General features: G+C 46.3%; 2 protein-coding genes across 5 annotated transcripts in view; one reads left to right on the top strand and one right to left on the bottom strand.

The window, feature by feature from the left end:
• DSTN (destrin, actin depolymerizing factor) overlaps positions 1 to 8,022 on the top strand; it is a 31,912-nt gene extending 23,890 nt beyond the window's left edge. The window contains exons 2-4 of the mRNA XM_006921571.3: positions 1,040 to 1,347; positions 4,420 to 4,496; positions 6,823 to 8,022. Of these exons, the coding sequence (XP_006921633.1) occupies positions 1,040 to 1,347; positions 4,420 to 4,496; positions 6,823 to 6,932 (495 nt within the window). The 3' untranslated portion in view covers positions 6,933 to 8,022. The remainder of the gene's footprint in view (positions 1 to 1,039; positions 1,348 to 4,419; positions 4,497 to 6,822) is intronic.
• A 4,664-nt stretch (positions 8,023 to 12,686) lies between these two features.
• Positions 12,687 to 20,931, bottom strand: part of RRBP1 (ribosome binding protein 1) — a 65,099-nt gene continuing 56,854 nt past the window's right edge. For 2 of the 4 annotated variants that reach the window (XM_015597125.1, XM_025039936.1), the window contains exons 14-25: positions 20,708 to 20,800; positions 20,348 to 20,431; positions 20,122 to 20,211; positions 19,276 to 19,368; positions 18,867 to 18,938; positions 18,190 to 18,285; positions 17,528 to 17,611; positions 15,605 to 15,721; positions 14,746 to 14,829; positions 14,397 to 14,492; positions 13,779 to 13,922; positions 12,687 to 13,278 (exon numbers count right to left, since the gene is read on the bottom strand). In XM_015597125.1, the coding sequence (XP_015452611.1) occupies positions 13,240 to 13,278; positions 13,779 to 13,922; positions 14,397 to 14,492; positions 14,746 to 14,829; positions 15,605 to 15,721; positions 17,528 to 17,611; positions 18,190 to 18,285; positions 18,867 to 18,938; positions 19,276 to 19,368; positions 20,122 to 20,211; positions 20,348 to 20,431; positions 20,708 to 20,800 (1,092 nt within the window). In that variant the 3' untranslated portion in view covers positions 12,687 to 13,239. The remainder of the gene's footprint in view (positions 13,279 to 13,778; positions 13,923 to 14,396; positions 14,493 to 14,745; positions 14,830 to 15,604; positions 15,722 to 17,527; positions 17,612 to 18,189; positions 18,286 to 18,866; positions 18,939 to 19,275; positions 19,369 to 20,121; positions 20,212 to 20,347; positions 20,432 to 20,707; positions 20,801 to 20,931) is intronic. The other 2 variants (XM_006921567.2, XM_006921570.2) reach the window with 2 other exon arrangements.

Here is a 20,931-nt window from a genome sequence, read left to right as displayed (position 1 = left end):
TTCGGATATAGTAAAGTTAATGTAGGCACATTCCATAAAGAAGATGAAAAGGTCAAAAACTGGTTTTAGAGCTTGTGCTATCAAGATCTTGTATAACTGAAAGAGAGAGAAAGAGAAAAAAAGAAAAGAAAGACAGAAGAAAGAAAGAAAGGATCTTGTGTAACTGCTTCCTCATCTCAGAGTAGCAAATATAACATGGTAAAGGTTTATTTTTATGGTCAGTATAATCCGCAAATTAAGCTATCCTCTTTGTGACAGTAGTAAACATTTTTGTATTCTTTTTTTAAATCGAGATATAATTGACACATAAAACATTGTATAAGTTTAAGGTACACAAGGTGTTGATTTGTTGCATTTATATTTTGCAGTATGATTACCATCATTGTAGTAGCTAACATCTCTATCGCATAATTATTTCTTTTTTAGGGTGGGAGCAATTAAGATCTAGTCTCTTAGCAGTCTTACATTTATTGTAATATTAATTTAAAACCTGGAGATTTTGTAAGTGGAATTTTAAAGGCATGTGACTAATGTTACTGAATATTGATCACAATTTTGAAATATGAGTAGAACAAAGACCTTTTAATTCTTTTTTTGTTAGCGAAAGATACACCATAGGAATGGAATCTTTCCAACCCAGCAACTCTGACCATCTGTTATGCATTATGAAAATAATTTGGGGTGTTATTAATACCCAGACTGGGGAGATGACTCCACCTCCGTCAGGGCTCCAGGCAACCTCTATAGGAAGAAAATAATCCAGCATCCAGGAAGTACCATTTTTTAGCTTTTAAGGTAGGAAAGGCTGCTAGTTGGCTCTTCCTGTACTCCCACATAATAGTGATGAATAGATTTTATATGTAGTCTTGTAAAACATTTCAATGACTGATTGCAGCTCAGATTTTCCAGTTTCCCAATTGGATGATAAAGTATACCTTAAAAATTTTAAGTGTATGTCAGTCTGTAACCAGAAGTTACATAGTGTTTTATATTTGGCATGATAAAAATTATAAGCCTCTTTCTGATTTTATCATTACAGGCCTCAGGAGTGCAAGTTGCTGATGAAGTATGTCGCATTTTTTATGACATGAAAGTTCGGAAGTGTTCCACACCAGAAGAAATCAAGAAAAGAAAGAAGGCCGTCATTTTTTGTCTCAGTGCAGACAAAAAGTGCATCATTGTAGAAGAAGGCAAAGAGATCTTGGTTGGAGATGTTGGTGTAACTATAACCGACCCTTTCAAGCATTTTGTGGGAATGCTTCCTGAGAAAGATTGTCGCTATGCTTTGTATGATGCAAGCTTTGAAACCAAGGAATCTAGAAAAGAGGAGTTGATGTTTTTTTTGTGGTAAGCATCAATAGAAATATTGAGCCTCTGTAAACTCGGAGTTAATCTTGTTGGTTTAGCACTTGGATAACCAGTTCCTGGGGCCAAACTAATTTTCAGTCGAGCTACTTGCTGTCATTGTCATTTAATTTTTATACACAAAGTTTCATAAGATAAGGTCTTAGCTAGATTGATGTTCTTGGGACCAAAACTAAATTTTAACTACTCTTTGTTTACTTGAAAGAAGATGACTTTCAGTAGTTTATTTTTTTTTTTGGTAGTAGAAGGGACAGGTAAATAGATTACTATGCATCCTCTGAACTCACTCCTTATAAGCTAAAATTTCTCTAAAAATTCTTATAGAATACTGAAAAAGTGTATCTCACCAAAATCCTCTAACATGCAATGCCAGTAACCAGCCTCCCACTTTTTTAAACACTGATGCTTTATTTGTGCCTCTGTGGTTTGCTGCTTTTGAAGTTGGTACTGTCATTGCCTCCAGCTGTAATTTGCTCTAATGTTCACACTGTCCATTAGGGTAGCCATTAGCCACTGTGGCTTTTTAAATAAAAAAATTAAAATTAAACTTAAAATTTATTTTCTTAGTTGAATTGCCACATTTCAAATGCTCAGCCACGTGTGACTAGTGATCGTGTTATTAGGTAGCACAGATACAGGACATTTCCATCATCACACAAAGCTCTATTAGACAGCATTGCTCTAAATAGTGAAAGTGTTACCAAGTGATTTACATGACCTTTTTCTTGAAAGGCTGTTTAAATTAGTCTGATCTTTTCAAGTAAGTTAATATTTGAGATTAAGCTTGAGTTAAAAGTCACACCTATATCTATCATTTAATTGTATTATACTACATTCCTTGATATGGAATTCTTACAGAGAATATTTCTAGCTTCCAAGGGGAGGGGGGAGTAGTAACAGCCTCTGATTTGGAGGGAGTAAGGGTCTTGATACTTTGGCCTGAGCCAAGGCAATAAGGCAAAGCGGGGCTTAGCTCTTAGCTGTGTGCCACCAATAGCTTGGGATATGGCGTTAGAAAGTCAAAAGAATTCCGGTTTAAAGGAATGTAACTCTAGATCATACCTCAGTTCCATTTCAGAAAGCCTTTATTGCACTTGACTAAACCAAGATGATGTGAGAAATATAAATATGAGATCTCAGTGCATGCATTAGGGCAGCTTACTATAAGCCTGGCAGGCAGGCAGTCTCAATCTGTCTCAGTCTGTCTGTCTGTCTCTCTCTCCCCTCCTCTCCCTCTCTCCCTCTCCTCTCTCTCCTCTCTCTCCTCTCTCTCCTCTCTCTCTCCCTCTCCCCCTCTCTTCCTTGCATTCTCACTTGTGATGACTTCTCCCTCTCTCTCTCCCTCACCGCCCCCCCCACTTTCCTGATTTGAGTAAAAGGTACATTCATTAAATTTATTTCTACTACATGCCAGGTATTGTGTTAGAGCGGGGGAAAACAGCTGTGAATAAAACAAGTAAAATTCCCTACCCCTTGAGAATTTATAGCTGAGTGGCTGATGTGGCAGCTAAATAAAGGTTTTGGCTTTTAAATTGGTGAATATTTCCTTCATTTGCACTATTTTCTCCTGGTTTTATTTTTTTTCCCTACTAGAAAATGATAATCCTTATTTAAAAACATTTGAAAAATAAAGAAAAGGAAATTCTATGTTAGTGCAGTGTTTTACTTTCTACTATTGCTTTTTTAAAGAAAGAGAAAACCTGGAGTTTTCTGTAACAGGCTCTGTTTAGGGCCCAGGGAGCGGTTCTAATAGCGTTTTAAAAATCTGGTTAGAGCAAAATCAGAGCAGCTTAAGTAAGCTTTTTCCTGTTAGTGACCTATTTTGCATAAGAAAAGTAGCCACTTAACTTTGCAGCTCTAGCATCTGCCAGACCTGAGGTATTGTTATAGCTTTGCCTCCCTCCTTGGACCTTAGAGTTGGGAAGAATAAGCATCTAAGAGACTTAGAGACTGCCCTTTTCCTGGTTGCCAAGAATAGAATCTCTACCCTCTGTGGGAGTAGACAAGGTGAGGTCCATGCCAGCCCATGGTGTTAATGACTGTGGAACATCCTGGAAAAATGGTAGTGAATGGAATCGTAAGATGCTTAAAAATATGTACACTCCAGTTACCCTTTGGTATCTTGGTAGTGTGGAGCAGAGGTAGGCCTGAGGTTTGGTTGGTTTAGTAGGAAATGAGGCATTTATAGATAAGCAGTTTGAATAGGATAGGGTTTTTCTGTTCATTATTAATACTTAGTTATTTTTCAATATTGCTGGTCAAGAAAGTGGTGAAGCTTATGCTGTGCTTCCAGTATTCATCCAAGAAGGGAGCAGCACTAAAAATTTTGTTAAATACAGCCAATAGTAATATTGACAATTAAGACATAATTATCGCTGAATTGTCATTAAGCTTAAAAAAAAACCCTTCTGACATGTTTTGTTATGTTAGAGCAAGATGGAAAACAAGTACTCATGTGGTCAGAATTTGCTATTAGAATAGACAGATGGAGTGGGGAGGAGTAAGAGGAGAACTTTTTACTTTATTTGTGATTTTTTTAAAGAAAACAGTCTGAAGCAAAAATGCTAAAATTGCTAGCATTAATTCAGGGTGGCAGATATTGATTTACAGATTATTCTTTGTATTTTTCTGCAGTTAGAAACTTTTTTCCAACCATAAAATGTTTTTTTTTTTAAACCATCTTTAAAGATGGTTATTATTAGCCTGAACTCAAGTCTTTATTGATAACATTTTTTTAAAAAATTATTTTAAAGAAAAGGGGTAATACAGTGAATTTTCCAGTGTTTGGTTCTTTTATTCTAGCCCCATTGATCTGATTTTTATTCAGTGGTTCTCTAATTTTTTTCCATTTGGTCAGCCTGAGCCATTCTGTTTGCCCATTCATAAGTTACTTTCCAAGGGGTGGGGACATAGAAAAATTGTATTATTACAAAAACTTATAGGTGTTTCTGAGGACCCTCCCCCATCACTGATGCAAATGTTTAACATGATGTAAATTGTACTTTCTCCAAACCAGTTTTTTTGTGTTTTCATTTTTGGCTTCTCCTTATCCAGGGCACCAGAGCTAGCACCTCTGAAAAGTAAAATGATCTATGCGAGCTCCAAGGATGCAATCAAAAAGAAATTTCAAGGTATGGTCTAGATTTACTTCTAAATATTTAGTCTGGTGAGCCCCTGAAATGGGGGTTACATCTTTTCTTAGAAGCACCTTATTTTTGTGGGGAGAGCCTTGGCCACAAAGAAGGGAAGCACTGCCTATTGAGAAAAAAAACAGGTTAAACCCAGTTTTCAGTGTGTCCTGCCTTGTGCTGATCACATGGCCCATATTAATAACCTTATTCTCTTCACATTGTGTGTGTAGCATTCATTCAGGCTGGTTTTAAACTAGTTTAAGATGCTGCCAAGTTTCTCACCTAGCAGGTGGAGGCTAATTGGCTTAACAGTTATACTAAATGATAAATTTTCTTTTGCCTTTGAATATAGTTGACAAAATTGAAAAAGGAAATGTGCATAAATGGGGAAGGATACTTTTATCTCTAGCTTTACTTTGGAATGGTATGATTTTAGGTAATTGACTCATCTGTGTCCAAAGGAAAGTGCCTTCACTCCTTAAGTTGGCCTGTTATGTTTGACTTGCCCACTGGGTGATGGCGATCCTGATGAGATGACCTGACCATACTGTTTCCAGCCAGGAGGAAATGTTGGTTTGCTAGAAAGAGCATGGGTCAAGTCAAAGGCCTGCACGGAGGGCTCAGCTTATCATCTTAACTGCTGTCTGACCTTGACCAGAAACGCTTAATGTCTTTGGGTCTTGATTCTCTGAGCTATAGAATGGGGAGATTGTCTAGACTGTGTGAGCTGAGTCTCAGAGATTGCCCTACCTCCTTCCTGCCATGGCTAGCTCCAAATAGCTGGGCCAGCCAAAGTCAAAAGGGTTTGGCCCAATGTATTCGTTTAACTGTGACTGATTTTTACATTCTTATAGTTGAAGAGGTCTGCCCTAGATTGTTTACTTAGGAAAATAAAATTGCTTCCTTTCCTGAAACATCCTGCTGCATAGTTCAGGCCTTGTCAGGGTTCTACATGTGTTTGGGTTGATGCTGTGCCATCCCCTAGAAGTGTGTTCATCGGTGGTTAACTCTTTTAATATGACTCCTTAGCTTCAACACTTCCACAACACAATCAAAAAGATTCGGGGTGGCTTCTTCATCCTTATTCTGCAATGTCTTTCAATAAAGGGAATTGCTAAGTGCACTTGATCTAGTTATATTAGACAGCTACCTTGTTGCCTTTTTTTCCTAGTGAAACCATCGCTGGCTTTCTCGTTAGTCCTAAGTGGTCCAAAAGCTGACCTGTTATGCTTTTAGCTTAAGAAATGGTCTTAAAATTATGGAAAATCAGAAACAATGTAAACCTATTTAACAGGTAGCTATTTACAGAGGAGCTACTATATATAATTCCATAATTGAGCTCATTCTGCTTGTGTGGTGATATAATTTTTCTGAGAAGGCAATCAGTAACACATTTTACATGGTGTTCTCATAGCTTTCTTAAATGTATAATACCACTGGAGAGTTGTTTGTAGAACAAAAGAGATATTTGTAAATATTATTCCTCTTCAATATAGTTGACTAAATTGGCTGCAATCAAAACATCAAATTCATGTTTTTACTTATAGTTTAAAAATCAAGAAAAAATATTACCGGACTTTTTAATTTTTTCTTGAAGTACATCATATCTATAGAAAAGCAGACATCATAAATTACTGTAGGGGTGGTTCCATAGAGTAGTGGTTAGCATGTCTGCTTTACCTGCAGAAGGTCCTGGGTTTGAGCCCCAGCAGAGCCACGGCCCATACCCCAGCTGTGCCAGGTCCTGGGTGCGCCAGGCCCTGGGTTTGCGCAACAAGCATGTGGGAGACGACACCCCACCTTCAGAGATCCAGTTTTTAAGGGGAGACAGCAACATCCGTAGGTCGGGGGTAGAAGAGGTGGGGCTTATAAATGAATGAATGAATAAGTAAAATAAATAATTGTAGGACTCAATGAATTTTCATTGCTGAACATAATGGTTTTCTTGATTTAATGACCAGTACCCTAGAAGTCTCACTCGTGCCCATTCCAGTCACACCACTTCCTTTTACTCCTTTACAGGATAACCAGTACCCTGGCTTCTAACAGCATAAAATAGCTTTGGCTGATTTTGTGTTATACAAATGGAATCATCCAGAATTTACACTTTCATATCTGGCTTCTTTCAGTCAACATCTTTTTTAGTCATTGGTTTTGATGCATGTAGTTACAGATTATTTATTCTCTTACTGTGTAGTATTTCATTGTGTATACTACAGCTTTCCTATCCATATTAGAACTGGTCCTTTAAAGCAGCTTGATATTTTAGAGAAATAAGTAAACTACTGCCATAATTCTAAATAGAATTATTGTTTTTCCCTTCTAGGCATAAAGCATGAATGTCAAGCAAATGGGCCAGAAGACCTCAATCGGGCTTGTATTGCTGAAAAGCTAGGTGGATCCTTAATTGTAGCTTTTGAAGGATGCCCTGTGTAGATCATCATTCAGTGCCACAAATCAAAAGCTTCCATGTTTAATGTTACCCTCTTGCTATATAAGTAAAGCAAATATGTCTAGGCCAGGGTCTCACTGAGGGGAAGCTGTTTTGTCATCTGTTAGAGTGAACTAAATATTCTATAAACATGTGCAGACAGCCCTAAATAAATCTAAAATCTAAATTTTATTGGTATGAAATTAAATTCTTATTGGCCAAATGCCTGTTTTGATGAGTTGGCTTGTAAAGATTTTTGCTAAGCTCATGAATTTTAATAATGCAGTTCACAAAACAGTACAAGGTCATATGAAGAGAATGTTAACCTCGGCAATTACTTTAGCTTAAAGAATTGGTTGTAATCTGGTTATAATTTTGGCCCCAATTCTTTATTCTCTCTTGAGCTAAATTGAATGGAAAATAATTTTCACAACATGTAATAACACTAATATACTAACTCTAATAAGATTAAATCAAGAAGTCTTTTAATTCTACCAGATGTATAATGGAGACTGTCTCAGAATCGTGTACACTTAATAATCAGCACTGATCTTGCAAAAGCACTCTTTCAAGCACATAGCTGGAATACAGGAACCAACTCCATGCACCTGGGGTGAACTCTCCACTTACTAGATGAGAAACTGTTCTGAGAGTGACCTAGCATCTTGAGAACCATGGTGTGTGCTCAGGAGAATGTGCAGTACCTTGTAACAACTAATTATAATGCAAATTAGGGCTCCATTGTAACACTTTTGTTCATGAAAATGATGAAACAGTATACTGATAAGCTGGGACACCTGGAATATCCGTGTCTCTTTCAGAATTTTGTTGCTTCTGGTACATAAGGTGTGGAAAAACATTGTTTACTCTGGGGCCTGAAAGAATGTCTTAATTTCTTAGAGCAGTGTCAACTAGGTGAAATGGGGAGCAGGCATGACACATGACGACACTCACAGGAAAGCCGCCACCTGAAGACACTTGGAAGTGATTGTCTTTAACATCACAGGCATAATATTTTGAATATAGGTGCACAAACAGTTGAAGTTAGAAGTAGCTGTATTGGCTTTATATAATAAAGGAAGCATTTTTAACTTATCTCTCGTGATTATTCACATGTGAATTGGGGATAAAGGAGTTTGTCTTTGGGGGCAAGTCATGGGGGTTTGGGGATTTTGGACAATTAGAGTTAAGATCACAGATCCCGCTTATTAAATGAGAAACTTAGTATAAAAGTTGGGGATCTTATTCCAAATATTTATCCAAATACCAGGCTTTTATCACCTCTGATATATTTGGGAGGCAAAAAAAGACTTTAAGCAAAATACTTCTTTCAAAATTGTCTAGAAAATAGTGCTGACTACTGTTCTGCTGATAAGCTGCTTGTCATTCTTTAATCCTGAATTTCTTGTTTTGCTATTTGTAGTGCTTTTAGTGATTCTGTATATTAACATGCCTCCCGAGAAGCACTGGCATGCCCAATGCTGCCCTACTCAAGAATCAGCCTTGTAGATACAGCCAGGTATTTTGGTCAAGGAGTTTTAGAAGGAGAAAGTCTTTTCTGTGGGTTCAGCTTGTGCTATGTGGTATGACTTGTTTAACCACCACTCCGTGCTGGTGTGTGTGTGTGTGTGGGGAGGTGTGGGTTGGATTTCAAACAGTATACAGGGATGTAATATAATGTAAACATCTCCCAATACTTGACTCTTATTCCAGAAATTGGAAGATGTTAATTGTTACGCATCTCTCTACCTAGGGGAATTTTTTAGTCTTATTGGATTCCTGAAGTTGGGGCCCAAGAATCCTGCCAACAAGCATTCCAGGTAACTCTGATGCAGAATAGTGTTTGGGACCTCAGATGACATTAGTGAGGAATAAAACTGCAGGTATACTCTGCTTTCAGCAAACACATTTACAATTTTACAAGCGTTAACACATTACAAAAACACATTTGTGGAAAGCTGACTTAGGGTTCATCTACTGAGTAGTCTTTCACGCTGAGCAAGCAAATAAAGCCACTGCTAACAGAAATTCAGAACTCGACTGTGAAGTTTCTTATTTCAGAGAATATTAATCTGAGAAAACAACAGAGACTCGAGTAATAGGATTAGACTTAGTTGAGTGGTTTCCTTTTTGCAGAGCTGCCCAGAGTACTGGCTGGTCCACACACACGGAGTGCAGCTTCTGTTTCTTGATTGGTTTGTTGTTTTTTGGACTATCAGAGACTGGATATGCCCAGGGACACATCGCTTTCTCATGATTTGGGGGCATTGCTTAAATATGGAATAGTTTCCAGACTGAGCTTCAGCTGAGGCTACAGCTGGAATAAAGACCATTAATTGCATTGAGCCTGGGAGAAGGAAGTTCCAGGAGCCAGGTTTTTGTTGGAAGGAAGTTGGAGTTGTACATAAAACTCAAGCTATGTTTAATTGGCCAGGGCTGTCCTTGGGCTCTGCCCAGTCTCAGCACAGAGGGGAAGGGAGGGGACTGGACTTACCCAGTCTGCAGCCAGCCCAAGGGGTTAAATAACTTGCCTAAGGTCATGCAACTCAGGAACAGCAGAACCGGGACAACTCGGGTCTCCTGTTTTCTGGTCCTAAGCTCTTCCCTTTCCACCCATGGCAGGTTCTTCATTTCTAAAACCTGGAATTCTAAGGTTAGATCTTATTCAGTGTCAGGAATGAGACTTGAACAGAGAAGAGAAGGAAAACAGTTTTTTTTTTGGCTTTGAATCCTGTTAGACCCAAACCTGAAGGCCTAGAGAGAAAGCATTTGTGGAGGGTGTCTAATGGTTTCTAAAATCTTCAGAACTCTCCTAGCTCTGTTGGTGGTGGTCTGAGCTGCACCCAAATTGTGGCCTCTGTGAAGCCAGGCCTTGGGAGAGCAGGCCAGCCAGTGCTTTTTAGTTGACAGGTGCTCCAACCCAGCCTGGGTGATTCCTGCCTCCCCATAGAACTTCATTCCAAGTGACTACAAAAGCCAGTGCTCCAGTACTGTAACGGTACCACTTCACGTGCAGGCCAGAGCACTGAGTGGCCAGGCCAATGAGCTAGGCTCCTGGCAGCTGTTCACGTTGAGGGACATGAGGGGCCCTGTCAGCCTCTAGTGCTGAAATCTGCAGAGAGGGTGGCTGCCTCCCATACCTTACTGAACAGCTCTTTTCCTCCTTCCCCAGCCTGATGAGGGAGCTTTGCTCAGAAAGAGCCCTGGCCACAAGGCCAGGCTGAGGCCTGGCAGGCTGCCTGGCAAACTCGGGCTCCCTCTGCTGGCCTGAGAGTTTCCACTGCTGAGCTGGTGGGGAGGCCTGATGACGGGCCCTCAGCTTGAGCTGCAAGTGGTCACCAATGCAGCGTTTTCCTGAGCCCCATAGGGCCCCACACCCTGCACTTTGTCTTACTTCCTCCCCACAGGTAGATACTGGGTCCCCACCAGGTGGTCTGAGGGAATAGGGCTATTGCCAGAACCCAGGGAGCAGCAATGCCCTGTAGAACCCAAAGGCAGCCATTTCGTACCTCCAGGTGTGCCTTTCTTTCCCTGAGGTTCTTCCATTCCTGTGCCTTCAGAGGGCATCTACCCAGCCTAAGGGTTCTCAATTCTGCAGTCAGTGAGGTAGGGTAGGGAACTTATTGGAAATATAGGCTCCCAGACCCATGGTGGTAATTCTGATGCAGGCATAGGTCTGGCCTGTTTCCCATCAGGAAACACTAAGGCCCCAAACCACTGACACTGCATGTGGCCACTGTGTGTGGGAGGATGAGTTGTGCCCCCACAGGGCCAGTCCTCTATCTCTAAGCCTCTGCTCCCAAGGTAAAGGCAACACAGAAGGTGCAGTGCAGGGCCACAAGTTTGTGGAGCTCAGTGGCCACTCCTCATGGGATCTGACCACTCCAGAGTTAAACTCTCCCTCAAAATGACCCCCCAGGCTGCCTATTGCAGTGCTAAGCAATAGAGGTGGGCTTGAAACCTGCCTGCCCTTTACCAGGTAAGCTATCTTCTCTTCATGGGGATTCTCTGCAAAAAAAAAAAAAAAGGAGAGGTTCACGTCCCACAGGGACTGATATTCATGTGAGAACCAAGTAGAGGGCTGGGCACGTAGCCAGAGACAGGTGTTATCAGTCATTTCCTCCTGCTCAGTCTCCTGGCCAGGAACTATGACATCCACTTTAGCCCCTTCCAAAGAGTTCTAGAACACATACGATTGTCTTGTCGCTTAAAAACCTCAGTGTCTCCTACAGCCTTACTTGTCCAGACCCCTTATCCTTTGTAACCTGGCTCCACAATGCCTTTACAGTCTTCCTTTCTGTCCCCTCAGCCTCGACCCTTTTTCCCTTCCCTCAACAAATGCCTCCTGTTCTGATGTATGCTGGCTCCAGCTTAAGCTCACTTCTCTGGGGAGCCTTCTCAGATTTTCCAGCACCCTGATCTCAATATAGTCACAACACACAAGTGCCACACAGCATGATGAGGTGGCCCATAGACTAGATGCCGAGACCAGGACTTGGTCATGCAGGTTGAGGTCAGCACACTGCCCAGCCCCTTGTAGATGTTCGATGTGTAGGGGCTGAAGTCAGCCAAAGCAGGGGTCCCTAACCCCCAAGCCACGGACTGGTAGTGGTCTGTGGCCTGTTAGGAACTGAGCCACACAGCAGAAGGTGAACGGCACGTCGGCGAGCAAAACTTCATCTGTATTTGCAACTGCTCCCCAGCACTAGCATCACCACCTCAGCTCTACCTCAGATCATCAGGCATTAGATTCTCATAGCACTGGTCTGCGGTGCCAAAAAGATTGGGGACCACTGAGCTAAAGGACACACATGTATAATAAAATACTTCCCAAGGTCTTGAGGTTCCCATGACAACCATATCAGAGAGGAGTCAAACCTACCTAAAAGGTGCCTGCGATACAGAGACGTCCCAAGGCAGGTGGTAGAGACTCTAGCTCTTGGGGTGCCTTTCTGAGGGAGCACCACTCTCTTCTCCGGCTGGTCCTGCGGTCGATGCTAGGCCTTTCTCCAGCCAAGTTCAGGCAATCAGAATCCCAAGGATTCTGAGGCTTGGGAGGGAGATGGAAGTGGGATAGTGTTTGCTCCAGGCAGCCCCTTGATGGAACTGATTGATGTCTGCCCCCAAGACCTTGGGCTGCTTAGCTTTACCTTCCATTCCTGGAATGTTTCAACCTCTCCTCACTCGGCCTCTAAATCCATTTTTAATGTAAGCTCCAGATTCCTATTTCTTACAAAGTCCCCGACACACCTCTTGGCCCAACAGTCTCTTGGCTCATGCTCTCTTAAGCCACCAAGGACAGTGGGTATGAGGATCAAAAGAAGTCTCAGCTGGCTGCTCCAGCCCTGGACTGCCCCTCCTGAGGCATGGATATTTTTTTCAAGCCCAAGCCAAGACAGAGACCCCCTTATTCACTCATGGAGCTCATTTGACACAGCAGCATAGGCCACCCACAGTTCTGCTCAAGGTAACCTCAGAGGCTCAAGGGTGGGGACTGTAATCAGTGCATCTGGCCACCAGGCATCCCTGATCATTCCGCCTGGTGGGCACTGCGGTCTAAGTGGCACGATGGGGAAAAGCGCTGGGACCAGGATGCAACGAGTTTCGCCCCCATTCTAGGCAGAACTGTTGGTTCCCTGACTTTGAGAAACCAAAAACCACACTTGCTCTCTCCTAAGGGAGCCAGCCCCAATTCGTTCCTCATTCCAGGCACAGCTGCCAGTGGGGGAGCCCCAGCAGAAGAGTACACGAGACTACAGTGCCGGGCGACAATGTTGGTTTTAATGGCATTAACATCCAGGAGGTCACACATCAGTTCTAGTTGGCGACTTCTTCCAGGGGTGAGGGGCTGATGCCTTGCTGGGCTGGGCTGGGCTGGGCTGGGCTGGGCTGGGCCCCTCCAGTCTGTGCCACAGCCTGAAACTCACCCTGGTCCACCCGCCTCCCAACTCCCACACCACTGAAAGACAAAACAATTGCACTGATTGACATATAGAGAGCTAGAGGGTCCCGGCCTCCTCAACACACATCCCAGGGTCTGACACACAGTTGATAAGGGCTTTGGCGTCTGCTCGGTGGTGGTCCAGGGCTGGTCCCGGGGAGTAGTGTTTATCGAAATGTGACAGAGGTTCTTTTACAAACGGGGTGTCTGGAAGATTTGTGTGGTTCTAAGAGATTCTCGTCTCTAATGGCTTCTCTCAGAGCCACTGGAGTTGGGCCTGGATAACGAACGCTGTGTTGGTTTGTTTATTTATAAGGAATGTATAAGGCATTTTGGTAAATTGAATAGTAACTTCTTTTTCCAGAGGCGACTCAGACAGAGGTGCCCTCCTTTGCGCCGCTACCGTCCTCCTGTGAAGAGGGCAGAGAGAGGGAGAGGCTGGGGCCAAGGAACCAAAGAGAGCACTCACCCCAACCTCTAGGGATCACCAGTATCCCCTGGATTAACACTCCACACCACTCCAAGCCCTTCAGAGAACACCCAGCATGTCTGGAGAACCAGAGCTGACTCCTAGGGCTGGAGGAGACACCTGAGGGTTGGCAGGAGATGAGCCCCGAGTTTGAGTGAGGACCCTAGTCCCACAGGCTGCAGAGTGAGAACTTGGGCTGGTAGCGGGGGGGTCGGGGGGGGTGCTGGTCAGAGACATGTTTCTCACTAAGGGGAGCCATAGAAGGGTGAGTGCTACATGTCCTGATGCTGCCTTCAGAAGTCTGTCCCCAACACCTCCTGTCCCAAGTCTGTGTCTCCTATTTGTCCTGCTTCCCAGGAGTCCTGGGGTTCCCAGCACTATGCCCAGCCCTCCCCAGCAAACTCTGGAGTGAGCCAGTGGCCCTGTGGCCACGATACTCACTGTTTTGTGTAGCTGCTCTTGCAACTTCTTTACTGTGTCTTTCTCTTTTGCCAGCTGCTCCTGGGTCGTCTTCAAAAGCTCCTGTAATTTGGTGGCAGCACGTCCCAAGTCACTCGTTAACTTCTTTTCTTTTTCTAGTCTCTCCTGTGGGTCAGAGGGTTGAAGGGGGTCAGCTTTCATGTGTCACACATCAGAAAGGCTACCTGGCCATGCCCATGAGGCCCAATGCCCCAGGAACTGGGAGCCCTCTGAGGGCGGGAGAATGCTGTCTCCTGGTCACCCAGAGATAAGGAGTGATGGCTGGGAGCAAACAGCCCATGTTAGAGCCACTCAACACACATGGTGGCTGCTGAGCACTTGCAGTATGGCCACCATGATTGAGGAATTAAACTTCGTTTTATTCAATTTAAATTTAAATAGCCACATTGATTAGTGGCTGCCGTGTATGACACTAGAAGTTTAAGGACTGCCCTCACAACCCTTCACCAAGTAGTCTGGACCCTGCTCAAGGGGCTGCAAGATGGCTCCTTTCCCACTCCTGTCTCAGATGGTGACAACAGGAAGTGAGCGCCGAGAGCTGGCCCTGCTCAAGCTTTGGAGCAGAGCCCACCCTTCTACCTTCAGCTGCGTGGCCACCTCTGCTTCTGCAGACTCAAGGGGGCTGGTATGAAGCTTCTCCAGCTCTTCCTGTAGCCGACACGCTGTGTTCTGAGCCTTGGCAGAGAAGGGGCAGCAGGGTCAAGGCATGGGTTCTGACCCCACAAACCCAACTTGCCCGCTTGGGGATGGGAAAGCACCCAGCATGAAGGGACAACATTTCAACACTATAGACAGGAGGCAGGTGACCTACTGTACAACACCACTGCCTTGGGAGACACCCTCCAGACCCACACCCACCAGCCTGGGCCACATTCCCCACCATCCCTGACACAGCCAATGGTTCAGGGTCTCCTGGGTAGGGTCTGACCTCCTCAAACTCAGCCATGAGCTTTTGCCGCTGTGTTTGCTCATCCTCCAGGATGGCTTCTGTCCGCTCCAACTGTGTTTTCAGCTGCATGGGAATATCACAAACATACTTTGAGAACCTGGTGAAGGACCCTCTTAGGAGCCCAGGGCTCCTAAACAGGCTGGGACCAGCGGGGCTCCACCTTCTAGCTGCTTCTAGTGCTCCCGCCTTTCCCTGCCTCTGACCAGCTGGAGTGGCCTCTGCCTGCCAGCTAACATTTGCAAAGTTCCCCCTTTGGGGAGATGGTGCCTCAGCCTCTGGGCATAAAAGTTTGTGTGGCTGAAGGAGATGCTGCTGGGACTTCTGACCTCAGGCACCTTTAATGAGACCCACAAGACAAGGATGCCTCAGAGCCATCCCACAGTGGCATCCCCACCCAACAACAACCTCACTGCTGTCCTGGTGTCAGGCCTCTGCCTCCTAGTGATGACTCCCAGAGGCAGTTACTTGGGTCAAAAGTCTAGAGAGCAAGCACCCTGCTAGTGACACCCCAGCAAGGGCCACAGTGTAAGATCAGATCCCTAACTGCAGCCCTGGCTACCCCGCCTCCCTCTTCCAGTCTCTTCCCTACTTGTTAGGATGGAGCCTCTTAATAACTCCCCACCTGGCTACCTTCCATGCCCTTTCCTCTCCTCTGTGGCTTCCTCAGAACCTAGGTGACCCCCACCTGGGAATCTGGATAGAGTGGGGTGGAGAAAGAAGTAGATGCTGCAAGTAGCAGGTGTTTAGCCAGGACAGAGGCTTGCCATCTCTGTGCTCTGATTAGGGTGGAGGTGGGTGGAGAGGGTGGTTAGTGACAGACATCTGAGGACTGGCTCACCGCCCTAACCTCGACAGGGTCCTGCTCTGTTGGGGGGCCATCTGGGGGAGCAGCTGGAGACCCAGCTACATCACCATCCTCTACGTGGCTCTTCATCTCACTCAACTGTTGCCTGACCTGAAATAGGGAGGAGTGGGTTTGTGCAAACACTCAGCTGGAAGCATGCCCACCTTGCACACACCATACAGACCTCCTTGGGAGGACCCAGATGCTCTCAATAACCAAAGCCTTTACAGGGGACCTGGTTTGGTAACTGATCTGTATTGGAGTCCCCACACAGATTCACTGGGGCAGTAGGGCCAATGCCACGACCCCTAACCTAGGCCAACAAAGGGCCTGGGCTGGCCTGACCCATGTGCTCTGCCCTAAGCTCAGCTGGCATGCAGCTCTCCCCAGGAGCAAGGTGACCCCTGATGGACACAGCACATACAAAGCTAAGGAACCCAAAAGGGAATAAGAGGCAGCCAACAGGCTCAGCACAAACAACAATGACTATGTCCTGGATTCCTTCTTCTAGACACAGTCCACTGTTTAGAGCCCTTTATTGGGTACAGGAAGATTATGAGTGATACTGTTGCCTAATAAGGTCCTCCCACCCTGAACTCCATTGCTGGGAGCAGATGGCACATCCAGTGGTCCCCAAGCCTCCAGACTATTGAGCCTCAATCTGGTCACCCATTAAGCTCAGGTAAAGGTTCCAGTCAGGACCCGTGGCATGAGCTCCCCAGGGGATGTGGGTAATCTCAGGCCCTATCCAAAAGATGCTACTCCAAGGGGAACCCCGAGAGTGAGGGGCCCACTCTCTTGCTTCCTTCTCTCCTGACAACCGCTAAAGGCAAAAACCAAACTGTGCAGGCCAGTGATAAAGATACTCAGAGGAGTTTTCTTCACATGTGCCCCATGCCTGGGGCAGTGCCCCTGGGGCCTGTCACCCAGACCTGGCTTTGGTGGGTAGTAGCCCCCTGGCTCAGATGGTGACTCTGTCTGGACAGCATCTATCCTCTGGTGTCATGGTTCCAGGAGCGCATGGACCATGCAGGGGGCTGCTCGAGGCTCAGTGATGCTGCTGTCGGAATGGCAGCCCACGCACCAGACCTTCATTCAGTCTCCTCACAGAAAACCGGTCACATCCACTTTTACTGAAAATCTCCCAATTTCTAAATGTTAAGAACTGATTCAAGATTTTTAAAAAAAGACTGTGCAGATTAAACACAACACATCTGTGGCCTTACGGGCTGCTATTTGCATCCCCAGCCTGGAGGTGGTATAGGGACCAGTGGGTCCCCGCTTGTCAGCTAGGCTGACCCTGCCAAGGAGCGGAGACTGTAAGCAGACACCAAGGCTGAAAACCGGAAAGACCCAGAGGCCACCTGCACAGTAGGGAGCTTTGCAAGTCTACTACTGCTAGGCGTATAGCAGGTCTCCCTCCCCACCTGTGGTTGAACCAAACTAGTCTCAGCCACCAATACAGAGAGAAAAGGCCCAAGTCCCACACAGAGCAAGGCTCGTGCTAGCAGCCATGGGGTAGAGAGCAGTGAGGCCCAGAAAGGCCCCATGTGACACTGGGCTCACAGGGATCAGACCACCCTGAGCTCCCAGCACTGTGGCCAGGGACCAGTTTGTACTAGGGAAGATGGATGGTGGGGCCTGAGTGCATTGGTCCTGGCAGCCACGGGCCCAGCTTGGAGTTTTGAGCAAACGTGTAAGGAGCCCCTTCAGCACAGACTGATCAAAGCCTGGTCCAAATACCAAATCGGTGCACATGCCCTGTCACACTGCATTACTTTTGACAGGATATAAAAGAACATTGGAAATTTCTCTCTCTCTCTCTCTCTCTCTCTCTCTCTCTCTCTCTCACACAAACACACCCCCACACACCCACACCCATGTCACAAGCCACTGCCCCACCCCAGGTTCACTCACCAGGGCGAGCTCATTGCTCTGTTTTTGGGCTTCACTTTTGGCTGCATCCAGCTGAGATTGAGATTCTAATAAAAGTTGCTTCAACTTGGGGAGAAAACAGATCCAGGTGATAGGGGAAAAGGAGAGAAAAGAGAAAACCAGCTCCTGTGAGTTAGCACCTAAACACACAATCTAATACATCCGTGTAACCCTTGAGAAAACTGCAAGGCAGAGCAGGCGTGGACTCCCGGGCCTCTGGTAGCTCCTGTCTTTTTTGATGACTTAGGAAGGCTGACATTCACTGCACCTCATCTGGGTCCTTTACAAATGTTTCTAGATTATCTCGCAAAATAAGGCCAAAAGTTTGAGATCAAACCAGAATTGGCAGTGCCAGGTTTGTGCTTCCTGCTTCCGAAGTAAGAACACAGGATCAGATTCAAATTCATTCCCCACAGAAACGGTGTCACTAAGCCAGAGGGAGAATTCTCTTGCTGTGAGGGTGATGTGACTTCACCCCTGCCCTGTCAGCCAGGCTGCCTTTTTGAAATCTGCCCGTGACACCTCCTCAGGATGGCCGGCCTAAGACCCAGAGTAAAGCCTGAGAACTGGGACTTTGAGCTCAGGTTAACCAGAGCTGCTGAGGAACAATTCTGGGCAGGCTGAGACCCCATTGGGAGACTCACCCCTGCTACCTCCTTGGCGTAGCTCTGGCACTCAGCACTGGCGGCAGCCATGTGCTTCTCCAGCTCTGCTTCCAGATGTGAGGTGTATTCTTTCACCTGGACATGCACATGCACAAGCACATGTCAGAGGCCTCAAGTTGGCCAGCAGGGAACAGGGCGATGGGGCAACAAGTGTGGCCAACTTTGGGAGACCTCCACGGCCCTATCAGCTATGGTGCCAACAAAGGCCAGGCAGAAATGAGCCCATGGCAACAGAACCCCTCACTGAAAATGGTACCCAAGCTCCAGCACTCCTGGGTCCTGACGTGTTCTCAGACCTCAGGAGCCAGGGAAAGGAGAGCTTTTAGATTGACTTGCTAGGTGGATACCAGGGGCACTTTCTCTAAGGCCCAGGCTGACTGTGTGACTGCAGAGGGCAGCAAGGCCACCTCACACAGCTCCCATGATTCAAAAGGTCACTGCAGAAGCCACTGTTTAACAGGGCATTCTATACAGGACCCACACTGTCCCAGGCTACTCATGTTGCAAATGGTTCTCAAGGAAAAATAGGAATGACAAGGTCCTCCAGGTTCTCTTAAGACATGTGGTCCACAAGGGAAAATAACGAACACGGCTTCTGTAATAATGTCTCTCTGTAATAAGGAAAGTAGTTGTCTGAGCATAGCCCCCACACATACCTGATCTGAACTTTCAAGTTCTCCTTTTAGCTTCTCTATAATCTCTTCGAGATGTTTCACTGTGACCCGTGACTACAAAGTAAAGAGAAGGCCTCAAGTCAAATATGAGCCCCATCTCTCAGGAAGTTCCATGGTACCCACCCACTCCAGGCATGACACAATAGCCTCTTTCTGGAGATGAATGGGGCAGGGGGTCTCCTTGAGATTGAGGAGTCAGCTGTCATTCTGTAATCACCATATAAACATGACATCACCAAAACCCAGCAATGTGACTATCTCCCAAATGATCCCCCCTGGATTTCCCAGCTGTCTGTCTTAAGTTACGTTTGAATTCCGAGGGAAGGTGGACACCCTGGAGCGATGCTTGTATCGCTGGACCCTGGGGAAGGTCAGAGGGCCCAGGCTGTACCTTTTTGAGCTCCTCTTCCGTGGCGCTGACTTTGGCCTTCCACACCTGCTCCTCCTCCTCCACACTCTTCTGCAAGTCTCTGAGCATGCCCTCCTGGGGAATGGGCACTGAGGCAGGGCCCTCTCCGTGGAGGACCCACCCCACATAAACATACAATTGCGTCTTCTTGTCCCCTCGGCCCCCCTGTGATGACTGCCTGGCTGATTTTGTCAGTGTCACATGGGGAGCAAGGTGGACCACGGTCCTGGAGTGGGGCCCTCTGGCCAGTGTGTGAACGAAGGCTGCAGGCCACACAAGAGAATGAGGGCCGTGACCCAAATGAAGTCATAGGGACTCTCATCTCTGCTGAATTTTCCTCTAATGCCCACCTCACTGGCCCAGAACAAGGGGCACAGGATGGGGTCAGAGTGGGAAGGCTGGACCCAGCATTACTTTTGGAGTCACAGAGAGCACAGCTTCAAGCCTGCTGTCAGCCAAATGCTCATGCCTTTCTTTCCTTCCCCAGACTATTCCTTGTTATGACCAAGTCTCTCCATCTCCCTGAGAGTAGCCCCAAACTTTCAACTCAGCCCTCTCCTCAGCTTAGAAGCAACAAAGATCTGAGCCCCTTACTCTGCCCTTCTACCATTCAACCAACAAAATGAGGCCCAGAGAGGGACACAGATTTGCCCAGGGTACCAAAGAACCAGTGTTTGAACCCAGAGCTCCTTACATAGGGCACAGTGGGCTCTTCTACACCACTATCTGCCTCTTGCCCTGCAGGCCCTGAAAGCTCGTTTTCCCAACAGCGCCCTACAAGATGCCCAGCCAAAAGCCTAGCTGGAGACTGCGGTCCTCATGTCTTACTGTCTCTGCCAGGATGGTGCGGTACTGGTCACACTCTGCCTGCAGGGTGCCCTGGGTCTCCTCGGCTTCCCTCAGCTTGGAGGCCAGGTCCTGAGGGCACAGAGCAGAATAAAGGTCTGCTTAGCCAAGCACAGGGTTTCTCCGGCTGAAACAACTCTGGACACCTCTTCCTGGGGACCAGAGAGCAAGTGACAGCCCTGTGAGAGCGAGTGCATGCCATGCTTACCAAGGAGGGCTCCGTGTTTACTGGCAGCTGTTTTAGCAGTTCTGAGCCTTTCTCTTTGAGTTCCTGGAGCCACTCAGCATAATTCTGCAACAAAAATGTGTAAATGGGTCCAGTGACATTCTGGGTGAGCAGTGGGGTCCCAGAGAGCAACCTCCCCTACCTTGTGGGCAATGTCAGAGAGTGCAGGGAGCAGAGCCAGCAGGGCCTCCTTGGTCTGTGCCTCAGTCAGGCTGAGCTGCTTCTCTGATTCCTCCTATGGGGGTAAGACGGTATTCAGACGTGATGGTTTAAGGCACCCCCCAGGGAGTGTCCCTGGAAATGCTAGGGTATTCACCCCCAGGAAGGGAGAAGGACCCCTACCTTGTGGGCAATGTCAGAGAGTGCAGGGAGCAGAGCCAGCAGGGCCTCCTTGGTCTGTGCCTCAGTCAGGCTGAGCTGCTTCTCTGATTCCTCCTATGGGGGTAAGACGGTATTCAGACGTGATGGTTTAAGGCACCCCCCAGGGAGTGTCCCTGGAAATGCTAGGGTATTCACCCCCAGGAAGGGAGAAGGACAAGAATCAAAGAAGATAGGTTGGGGCTGAC

Source organism: Pteropus alecto, unplaced genomic scaffold (genome assembly GCF_000325575.1).
Source record: "Pteropus alecto unplaced genomic scaffold, ASM32557v1 scaffold45, whole genome shotgun sequence".
Lineage (NCBI taxonomy): Eukaryota > Metazoa > Chordata > Mammalia > Chiroptera > Pteropodidae > Pteropus > Pteropus alecto.
The sequence above is the reverse complement of the archived record's forward strand: the minus strand, read 5'-3'. Positions and strand labels throughout refer to the sequence as shown.